This window comes from Zalophus californianus, chromosome 9 (assembly GCF_009762305.2).
Source record: "Zalophus californianus isolate mZalCal1 chromosome 9, mZalCal1.pri.v2, whole genome shotgun sequence".
Lineage (NCBI taxonomy): Eukaryota > Metazoa > Chordata > Mammalia > Carnivora > Otariidae > Zalophus > Zalophus californianus.
In genome coordinates, this window is record NC_045603.1 from 64336793 (window position 1) to 64348239 (window position 11447).

Sequence of the window (11447 nt, forward strand, 5' to 3'; positions counted from 1 at the left end):
TCCACTATAATCTGGGCCTCCTAGAAGGAGGCTACGACCAATTGATCTTGACATAACAGAAAGCAGTTATTAAATAGAGTTTTACAAAGCTCTATATAACACAAGGATTCCCTACTTCCTAATATCCTTCAGTGTCAATTTCCTCACTACCCAAGTTTCTGTCCTCACTTCTACAATTCAGCTGCCAAATTTGAAATGTATCTTTGAATCTCCCTTTTTAAAAGCCCCTGGGACTGTTCCATAAAGTTATTGGTTGTATCTAAAAATGGGGCCTAGTAGGCCCTTTTAACAGCTTCAATGTTCAATGCTTAGGTACTACTCTTTGAATGACTGAAATACTTTTGCTTCCAACATCTGGCACCTTAGTTTAACGCACAAGTCATTACAATAAGCCAAATAAAACTAGTCTGTTTTCTAAACCTTGCATCCTCCACATTATCAGGTAAGTACTGAGAAAAGAAAAAGACAAAACTCACTGACAGATTGTGGCAACATGAAAATAATCAGCTGAGCTATCCGGACCAGAAATTTCTGCATCTCATGGTGCTTCATCTTTAAAACTGTACAGACGTCTTAAGTCTTAGGGTTCGTCCAAATTAAGGCAAGCCTGCTTTCCCGTTCCCATGTTGGTTGCTTTCCGAACCTGCGCCCGCCCCCGCCCAGGCCCTGGCGGCCATGCGCCGCAGACTGCAGCACCCGAGCTCGCTGTCCGCAGGCGCGGCGGACCCCGCCCCACAGGGCCGGCGCGGGGAGGGGGCTTTGGGCCAGGAGCCCGCCTCTGCGGCGGCCGAGCCGGGCGCCGAATGGGCGCGCCGGGCCGGAGGAGGGGCCCGCGGCCGTGGCACCGCCTGGGCCCGCCCGCCCCTCCCCGGACCGCTACTTAAGTAGCTCCGGCACCGCCCCTGCCTCAGTGCGTTACTTACCTCGACTCTTAGCTTGTCGGGGACGGTAACCGGGACCCGGTGTCTGCTCCTGTCGCCTGCGCCTGCTAACCCGTAGCCACCATGGTAAGTGGGCCCCTCAGGACGCCGCCCTCGCTCTGGAAAACGGGAAAAGCGAGCCGGGCGGTCTTGAGGGGGCCGTTAGCCAGGGATCAGCGCTCTGGTTTTGGGAGGCGAAAAGCGAGGTTAGAGGCGAGGGTTGTAGTAGTTAGAATAGTTGGGGCCCGGGAGGGAGGCCGCCGCGTTTTCTTCTCGGACTCTGGGAGGGCATCGCCGGACGCCGGCTCCCCAGACTGTGATTGGGGCTCTCAATTAGCCCTTACCTCTTGGGCGCGGCGACCCGAGACCCTAGTCTTTTCCCGCGCGTTCCCATCCCCCTTTCCTTCCTCCGCTTTTGGCGGGCGCGCGCGCGCGCGGTCTCTCCACGCCCTCACTTCCTCCTCTGCCAGAAACGCGGAGGCGGGAAGGAACCCGACACAAAAGCGCAGGCGCAACCGTTACCTTCCCGCCAGGGAGCGGCGGGAGACCGCCTTTGCCGTCTGCGCGTGCGCGCCGGGTGCTGCGGGCCTACCACCGTAGGGCGTGTCTTCTGTTAGCCTGAGTCGCGGCGCAGGGGGAAGGTGTTTTTTAACTAGAACAATAAGATGAATGTGGAGAACGGCTCCTTGTCACTGTCCCGCACTACGCCAGAGTATTAGGACAATTAGCTCCCAACAGCTTCTAGAAGCCATCTGTCCTTCCTTGGTCTAAGTGAGGAAACACATAGGAGCAGGTGGTGGCAATGACGGATTTTGAGGGAACGGAAATCGGATCTTGGTCGAGATCTGGGCCGCCGATAATCCCCTGCTGTGCCCTGACAGGTGTGAAGGTGCTGGGCTGAGCCCAACGCCTGGGGGAGCCGAAGATGGTTGGCCATGGCAGGCGCCTCTGCAGACGTGGCTGTTGCGTGTCTCTGCAGCTGCGCGGCCCCGGTGGCCGCAGAGGGGCGCGGGTGCGCGCACACCCTGAATTGCTCATTCATCCTGTGCCGCAAAGCCCCGCCCTTTGTCCCTGCGGCCAGACATTTCCTCTGCACTGTTCTGGCCACGTGCTTCCTGCGATGGTAGCTGCCCGGAAATCTGGCCGCCTAGTCTCAAATGGAATTCTGAGGCCTGAGCACTGGATGAATACCCTCCCTATCTTCGTCTTCCAAAGGAGGAAGCTGTGACTAAGCGCTCTTGTTCTGGAAAGAGACCTTCCCAATTTAGATTGGGAAAAGAAATTCATTAAAAGCCATGATATCAAAGTATACGGAGTCTCCCCTGGAAGAGTATTACATTTTAAATAGTTTTAGAAGGGGAAGTTTGTAAGATTGTTTACATAAATTATTTTGTTCTGCTTTAGTCATTAGATTAATACTGATTTTGTTTTTTTCTATTCTTCCACAGCGTGAGTGCATCTCCATCCACGTGGGCCAGGCTGGTGTCCAGATCGGCAATGCCTGCTGGGAGCTCTATTGCCTGGAACACGGCATCCAGCCCGATGGCCAGATGCCAAGTGACAAGACCATCGGGGGAGGAGATGACTCCTTCAACACCTTCTTCAGTGAGACGGGCGCCGGCAAGCATGTGCCCAGGGCCGTGTTTGTAGACCTGGAACCCACGGTCATTGGTGAGTTGGCCTCGGTGACCCCAGTGAGCTCCCGGGGCCAGACAGTGGCGGCCGGGGGGCGGGGGTGTCTGGGACAGGAGGTCCGTCTTGAGGCTCCGTGGACACCCTGGGGTTGAGCGGGCTTGTGCAGGGGGTGAGTGAGGGGTGGCTGCTCTGTTTGCCTTTTGCAGATGAAGTTCGCACCGGCACCTACCGGCAGCTCTTCCACCCTGAGCAGCTCATCACCGGCAAGGAGGACGCTGCCAACAACTACGCCCGAGGGCACTACACCATCGGCAAGGAGATCATTGACCTTGTCTTGGACCGCATTCGGAAGCTGGTAGGTTTATTCTCAAGAATAAAGTAAATAATGATCCTAAGGAAGACATTGGAAATACATTCTTTTCATCTTAAACACAGAACTGAAATGTAATAGAGTGAGGTAAACTATTCTGTTATAGTTTTTTAAAAAAATCCAATTAAAGCATTAACTATTTGGTGTCATTTTATAGATATTAGTGAAGCTATTTTTAACCAAATGCTTAGTAAGATCTGTATTCCTGGAATTATATGAAAAGTGAAAATATATTGCAAAGAGCAGTAACAATATGTTTCCTCTCTTCCTTTTTTCTAACAGGCTGACCAGTGCACCGGTCTTCAGGGCTTCTTGGTTTTCCACAGCTTTGGAGGGGGAACTGGTTCCGGGTTCACCTCCCTGCTGATGGAACGTCTCTCTGTCGATTATGGCAAGAAGTCCAAGCTGGAGTTCTCCATTTACCCAGCCCCCCAGGTTTCCACAGCTGTAGTTGAGCCCTACAACTCCATCCTCACTACCCACACCACCCTGGAGCACTCTGATTGTGCCTTCATGGTAGACAATGAGGCCATCTACGACATCTGTCGTAGAAACCTCGATATTGAACGCCCAACTTACACTAACCTTAACCGCCTTATTAGCCAGATTGTGTCCTCCATCACTGCCTCCCTCCGATTTGATGGAGCCCTGAATGTCGATCTGACAGAATTCCAGACCAACCTGGTGCCCTATCCCCGCATCCACTTCCCTCTGGCCACCTACGCCCCCGTCATCTCTGCTGAGAAAGCCTACCACGAACAGCTTTCTGTAGCAGAGATCACCAACGCATGCTTTGAGCCGGCCAACCAGATGGTGAAATGTGACCCTCGGCACGGTAAATACATGGCCTGCTGCCTGTTGTACCGTGGCGACGTGGTTCCCAAAGATGTCAATGCTGCCATTGCCACCATCAAGACCAAGCGCAGCATCCAGTTTGTGGACTGGTGCCCCACTGGCTTCAAAGTGGGCATTAATTACCAGCCTCCCACTGTGGTGCCCGGTGGAGACCTGGCCAAGGTGCAGCGGGCCGTGTGCATGCTGAGCAACACCACAGCCATCGCTGAGGCCTGGGCTCGCCTGGACCACAAGTTCGACCTGATGTATGCCAAGCGTGCCTTTGTTCACTGGTATGTGGGGGAGGGCATGGAGGAAGGAGAGTTTTCTGAGGCCCGTGAGGACATGGCTGCCCTGGAGAAGGATTATGAGGAGGTTGGTGTGGATTCTGTTGAAGGAGAGGGTGAAGAAGAAGGAGAGGAATACTAATTACCATTCCTTTCAGCCCTGCAGCATGCCACACTCAGAACTTTAGCTTCAACATTAGCTGACAGGCATTAAAGCTTTCTGGTTAGATTGTCTTCACTTTTAACTGTGATCATGTCTTCTCCGTGTGTACCTGTCGCATTTTTCCATCATGTCTCAAAAGTAAAGGCTATAAGAAAGAAAGTTTGACTTCTGTGCTTTTTCTAAATTGCTTTCTCCAATTCAGGATCTACTACCACTCATCTATATCTGGAAGATAGCAGGGTGCTGATATCAAGGATCCTATTTCTTGTGTAGCCACCTCTGGGGAAAAGGGAGTACACTGGACTAGAAAAGCAGGAGAGCTCGATTCTGACTGATCTGCTAATATCACCTCAACCAGTGTTAGAATCTAGATCAAACGAAGCTTAGAAAAATGTTAGTCCAGAGCTAATCTAGCTTTTGAAATTATTGGCTAATTACTAATCACTTAGGTATAGGAAGTTTTGAATGTCCTACAAATTCATGACTGCTGCTTAAACAAGTTTGCTAACCTATCAATGTAACTAAAAATTTCAGAATGACCCTTCTACAGGAAAACAGATGACTAGAGAAACTTTTGAGCATGATGAGGTAAAAGCTGTTTCCAACCCTGTCATAAGTTGCAGGATCATAATTCCTGCTGATGAACAAAAATCCTAATAGTAAACCAAATAAGCAGCTGTGGGTTAAAAAAAAAAAAAGGCCATGGGTGTTTGTGGAAGAGCACTGATTTAAGAGAGGGTGAAGTGGCAACATTTGTACAGGTTAGGATAAGAGTTTACAATTTAGGGCACTTAGCATAGTTTACATTGTTTCAAGAACAGAATTTGGGGGGCGCCTAGGTGGCTCAGTTGTTAAGCGTCTGCCTTTGGCTCAGGTCATGATCCCAGGGTCCTGGGTTTGGGCTCCCAGCTGCACGAGAAGCCTGCTTCTTCCTCTCCCACTCCCCTTGCTGTGTTCCCTCTCTGTGTCTCTGTCAAATAAAAAAAGTAGAATTTGGCTGCATCTAAAGGACTATGTAGGAGATAGGCAAACAGGATGCAAATAGTGCTTTACTGCAGAGAAAATGTATATTTGAAATTCAGAAAGTACAGGGACTATTAAGGCCTGAAGATGTTGATCCTTGGTTTAAAGAAATTAGGGAATGCCAAAGTTTTCCCTTTTTTTTTCTTACAAATTTACAAAATAGTTAATTGGCTCCTATTCTCAGATATTTCAGAGAAAGCTCTGTTGGGTGGCGCTGCAGGCTGAGCACAGAAACAAATGGAGCCACCACAGGTCCCGGGGGAAGGCAGATGCCAGGGCTGTAAAGTGCTATGGGGAACCTTAAACTGAATTAGTGACCAAATGGGGATTGAAGGTTTTGAATTAGTGCTAAACTGGAAGGAAGTCGGTCTTGAGAGATGTCTGAAAAACTCTGATGTGTCTCTTCTGTAAAACGAGGGAAAGGTAGCTAGGCTAGAGCCTGGGAAACAGCAGCAAAGTAATGCAGAGAAGAGCTTGCTTTTCAGGAAAATGTCCTGGGTGACCTAAAATTAGGGAAGCACACAGTGTACAGTGTGCCCTGTGCTTTTTTTCGGAATTCTGAGGCACAAGGCAGGGACAGGATCAAGAAGCGAGCGTTTCAACTGCATCTGATTTTTTTTTTAAGATTTTATTTATTTGACATGGGGCCAGGGGGCGGGGAGCAAGCACAAGCAGGGGGAGAAGCAGGCAGAGGGAGAGGGAGAAGCAGGCTCCCCACTGAGCAGGGAGCCTGATGTGGGGCTCTATCCCAGGACCCTGGGATCATGACCCGAGCCAAAGGCAGTCCCTTAACTGACAGCCACCCAGGCACCCCTGATGTTTTATTTTGGTTGGGTTTTATGTGTTGGGGTAGGGGGTGTTGTATTTTTAAGAAGATTAATCTGTAGTAAACAAAGCAAAATAAGGTGACAGGCTGGTGCTAGTTACATAGTTGTTTGCAATTTTATTACCTGTTGTCACATAACAAATTGCCCCAAGATCTATGTGTATTACCTCACCTTTAGCTGGCTAGTTCTGTCTTGGGATTTCTCATAAGGTTGCAGTCAAGATGTTGACTGAGGCTACAGTTCCCTGTGTGCTTCACTGGGACTGAGGGATTCACTTCCCAAGGTGGTTCACCTACCTGCCTTGCAAGTTAGTGCTGGTTGTTGGCAGGTGGCCTCAGTTCACACGTGGACCTCTCTCCAATAGGGCTCCTTGCGTGTCTTCAGAACATGGGGACAGCCTTCCCCCAGAGTGAGTGATCCAAGAGAGGGCAAGTTGGAAACTGCAATGCTGTGACTTAGTCTTGCAAGTCACACTTTCTCATTTCTACAATATACCATTTGTTACACATGTCAAACCTGTTTAAATCTGGGAGAAAACTATAGGAGGCAAGAATCAGTGGGAGTTACATACAAACCCCTAAGGTTTAAATTTCTAAAGGATAGAACAGTATCTTTTATATTATCCTTTTTTCCCCAGTATGATTGATATATTTTATTTTTTAAAAGGGAGGAAACTTGGGTGCCTGGCTGGCTCAGTCAGAGGAGCATGCGACTCAATCTCTGGGTTGTGAGTTTGAGCCCCACATTGGGTATAGAGATTACTTAACAATAAAATCTTTTCAAAAGGGGGGAGGAAACCTGTAATTTAGAAAGGTTTTCTAGGGGCGCCTGGGTGTCTCAGTCGTTAAGCGTCTGCCTTCAGCTCAGGTCATGTTCCCAGGTTCCTGGAATCGAGCCCCGCGTCGGGCTCCCTCTCCCACTCCCCCTGCTTGTGTTCCCTCTCTTGCTGTGTCTCTCTCTGTCAAATAAAATCTTTAAAAAAAGAAGAAAAAACCTTTTCTATTTTCTACAGTTCAAACTCAAATTTCAACATTTGTGGTTGTTTTAATCTAAGCTATCCTTTAGAATAGACACCTCCTATCTACCTTCTTCCTGAACTATCCAGTCCTCTTTATACTCTAATTATTTGGTTATTGATCCAACTGGCTGCCTGAATTCAGTATTCCCTCTGTCCCCTCTGTTCCTAATCGTCTTGTATGCAACATGACGGTTAGTAGTTACTAATAGTCAAAACCTTTGGTGACATGAAATACCAAGTGTGGGACTGGGGTGGAGAGGAAGGGGCTGCCTATAATGAAATGCCATGAAGCATTCCTCTGGGGGCACTGGGGTCTGATTATATCTCTGCCCTGGCAGCAAGCACAATTCCTGGTAATGATTATGGCCCACAGACTGCTCTATTGGAGGTAAAAATAAGGATTATTTATTTCCCTCTTAGGACAGATCATTCAATACAAACATCAAACCCTCAATTTGAGGGTTTGGTAAAACATATTCACTCTCTTTGCAGGCCCAGGTCTCTTTAAGCACCTTCTGAGTTGAGTTTCAGGGTAGAGAGGACTAGGAAACAGAGACACTTGACTTTTTGTTCTGTCATTAGTCAGGCTCTCTTAACCTCCTAGGCCTATTATCCCTTTTTTCTTTTTTTTTTTTTAAGATTTTATTCATTTGACCGAGAGAGACACAGCAAGAGAGGGAACACAAGCAGGGGGAGTTGGAGAGGGAGAAGCCGGATCCCCGCAGAGCAGGGAGCCCGAAATGGGGCTCGATCCCAGGACCCTGGGATCATGACCTGAGCCAAAGGCAGACGCCTGACTGAGCCACCCAGGCACCCCTTATTTTTTTTTTTTTAAGATTTTATTTATTTATTTGACAGAGACACAGCGAGAGAGGGAACACAAGCAGGGAGGGTGAGAGAGGGAGAAGCAGTCTTCCCGCGGAGCAGGGAGCCGGAAATGGGGCTTGATCCCAGGAACCTGGGAATATGACCTGAGCCGAAGGCAGACACTTAAATGACTGAGCCTCCCAGGAGCGCCCCCAAAGGCAGATGCTTAATGACTGAGCCATCTAAGCACCCTGGCCTATCTTCCCTTTTGCACTCCAGATTCCCATTCTGCCTTTCTCAGAGAGGGTGGTGAATAGGAAAATCAAGTCTGGAAGGACTTGGTTTAGCAGCAATGTGCATCTAAGCTTAGGAGATGAGGGACAGGGCACCACAGGACTTGACAGCTCTACTCAGTGAGACACCAAAGCCACTGCCAAGGAAAAATGAGCCATTTATTTAGAAAAGAAATAGAAATAAGTAAAACCCAAGGAGAGTTTACTTAGAGGTGGCGAGGATGAGGATGCTGATGATGATAATTAACCTTAGTACATCAGGACTTTCAATTTACATCCACCCATCTGTTTTTAAAAAACACCAGAATGCTTAAATGCCTTTACGATGCAGCATTCTTTTTTTTTTTTATTTTTTTAAGATTTTATCTGTTTATTTGACAGAGACACAGCGAGAGAGGGAACACAAGCAGGGGGAATGGGGGAGGGAGAAGCAGGGGGAATGGGAGAGGGAGAAGCAGGCTTCCTGTGGAGCAGGGAGCCCAATGCGGGGCTCGAACCCAGGACCCTGGGATCCTGACCTGAGCCGAAGGCAGACGCTTAACGACTGAGCCACCCAGGTGCCCCAACAATGCATCATTCTTAACTTCCTTGAGGTGACCTTAAAATGAAAGGAGCCCAGTGCCTCATTTTTTTTTTTTTTAACAAATGACAGATTTAATTGGCAGGGAAGAAGGGAAGTGATACTACAGCCCTGTGTCCTGCCTTGTAGGACCAAGGGCCTTAAATATGGCTTGCCAAAAGATCAGAAGGAATAGGGAGTCTTTCAGCCTTATGGAGGGCCAGGTACATGCTCAGATTAAGAGGCTTGAATGAGAGAGAAGAGAGATGGCATTTTCCCCTCCTGATCCCATCAAATTCCTGGCAAATTCCTTAATGCCCTGCAGATGGCACCACTGACAACGAGTTCTCTGCCCAGAAGAGCAGAGCTCAGATTTGTGAACTCTGCCCTGTCACCTTGGAGCTGAGCCTAAAAGATACATAACAACAGGAAGTAACTGACTTGGCATCTCTGGCTTGTCGGTTTTTGGGGGTTTTTTTTGTTGTTGTTGTTGTTCTGTCCATTCCTAAAGGCGGCAGCTAGGCCTCATGGTAGGCCATTATGACTCAGGCAGCCACAGGATTTAGGAACTCCCATACCCAAGCTCTTAGCTGCAGCTCCTGCCTCAAGGGTCCTCCCCAGGGTGGGATGGGTATCAAAACATGGTCTTGGGGTCAACATGTGGTAAGGGAGATTGCCAGATCAATCGAACTCATTATTGACGCAAAGTCAATAACCACCTGATGATGTGGAAATTATCATGTAGATACTGGTATCTTTGTGTTGTGAAGCCCAGCTACTTCCTCTCTGCCATTTGGTCCATACACCAAAATATAAACGTCCTTCCCCACCTACCCCTCAACTGATCCACCCATCTCCCAACTGACAGCTTGCCGTATGCTACTGTGTCAACTGTGATGAAATTAGCTCATCTCATTCCTGCAGGGGGCCTTCACTCTTCCCTCTACCTATGTAATACCTTTTCCAGACATAACTGCCCCCCCCATCTTTGCCCACTTAACTCATACTTTTCCTTTGATGATGGAAACTGAAATGTTACCTCTTCAAGAACTTAAAGATTAGGTCAGACTCAGATTTCCCCATTAAATATTTGCATAGAACCTTCTACTTTTCTCTCAAAGCAGGGATCATATTTGGAATTATATACTTGTGTGATCATTTAATTAATATATTTCCCCCCATCAGATTTTATAAGCTCTGCGTCTATCGTGCTTATTACCATTGTATTGCCAGTGCCTAGCTTGGTGCTTAGTGCATGACTGGCACTCAATATTCCAAGAATTAATTTGGGGCAAGAACAAAGATTCAAACTTTCTTTTTGAAGATTTTATTTATTTATTCATGAGAGACAAAGCAAGAGAGAAAGAGAGAGAGAGAGAGAGAGGCAGAGGGAGAAGCAGGCTCCCAAGGAGCAGGGAGCCCGATGCGGGACTCGATCCCAGGACCCTGGGATCATGACCTGAGCTGAAGGCAGACACTTAACCACCTGAGCCACCCAGGCGCCCAAAGATTCAAACTTTTAACTCTGAAAGCTAGAGATGACTGCCCCTCCACTGTCTTCCCTTTTTTCCCCTTTTCCCAGGCCCAAAGATCTAAGATGCCTCAGGAAGACACCACAGGGTAGATGGTGATATCAAATGAAGGTAGAAGGGAAAGTTGTTCTAAACATTCTTCATAAATAAGAGCTGTTCTAAAGATTCTTCATAAATAAGATCCTTCACCCTCTCTCTGGCCCAACTCGTCTTATGATAATAGCATGCAGAAACTTCTGCTGGCTCACACTGACCAAATGAATGTGTGCCAGGGGCCAAAGTATGACGCAGCTATCAGAAGAGGCAGGTGTCACCTTAGACATTCCATCAGTATGCAAAGGTAGGCAAAGCTAGGCAGCTGAGCATTCCCAACATCTTCTTCACTGGTTGCCCTGGTTGCCCTGCTATGCACACTGTTTGTTTATCCAGTTCTGGGCACCTCAAAGAGGATACAGAAAGGGCAAGAGAGTTCCCTTCAAGGGGTGAGTGGAATGCTAAGGAGCTTTGAGTAGAGGAACTCAGAGAACTGAGGATGTTTAGATTAGAATAGAGAAACCCAGTGAAGATCTGCTGTCCAGAAATTGCAGCAGCCTCATTCCTCAAAAACCCAGAGGGCACAGCAAAGGATGGGGAAAAGCACTGGAGCTCACTTTCTAATAATCAGCTAGGATCAACAATGGGCCACTATGCCATCCATGTTGTCAGTGGCAAACAGAGAGAACCGAAGATTTCTAAGATCCCTCTCCATTCCCAGCGTCCAGGATTTCACAAATTTTTCTATTTCAAGCCAATCTTTCATTATGACTATCCTCTCAAATATTTTTAGAAAGGTCAGAGATAGGTAGGGACAAAGGAACAGAATTGCTCAAAGCATGTTTCTTAAACCCAACCCCTGCTAACAACAACAGGCTCTCAGATCCAGGTAGGTCTTACCTAAAAGGAACCTCTGGTTTTCTGGCTTCCCTGGCATTATAGAAGAGGGCAATCCCAAAGTTGCTGGTCCATTTCTAGGAACTGGTCCAACTCCCATCAGAGAGAAAGGAGGAGGTTTACAGCCTTAGCTTGGGCTGCTACAACAAAATGCCACAGACTAGATGGCTTAACCAACAAACTTTTATTTTTCACAGTTCTGGAGGCTGGGAAGTCCAAGAATCAGTGTCTGGTGAGAGCGCTCTTCCT

At 48.0% G+C, this 11447-nt stretch overlaps 1 protein-coding gene across 1 annotated transcript; it reads left to right on the forward strand.

The window, feature by feature from the left end:
• Positions 1 to 875: 875 nt before the first annotated feature.
• LOC118357322 (tubulin alpha-1B chain) lies at positions 876 to 4368 on the forward strand. The gene is made up of 4 exons (XM_035729104.1): positions 876 to 1007; positions 2369 to 2591; positions 2762 to 2910; positions 3208 to 4368. The coding sequence occupies exons 1-4, from the start codon at positions 1005 to 1007 to the stop codon at positions 4186 to 4188; spliced, it is 1356 nt and encodes a 451-aa protein (XP_035584997.1). The 5' UTR covers positions 876 to 1004; the 3' UTR covers positions 4189 to 4368.
• Positions 4369 to 11447: the final 7079 nt, after the last annotated feature.

What these genes read in the sequence shown, in the direction of transcription:
- LOC118357322 (XM_035729104.1), top strand. An exon ending in CCTGGAACCCACGGTCATTG is followed by an intron (nt 2,592 to 2,761) that starts GTGAGTTGGCCT and finishes TGCCTTTTGCAG; the next exon opens with ATGAAGTTCGCACCGGCACC. An exon ending in TGGACCGCATTCGGAAGCTG is followed by an intron (nt 2,911 to 3,207) that starts GTAGGTTTATTC and finishes TTTTTCTAACAG; the next exon opens with GCTGACCAGTGCACCGGTCT.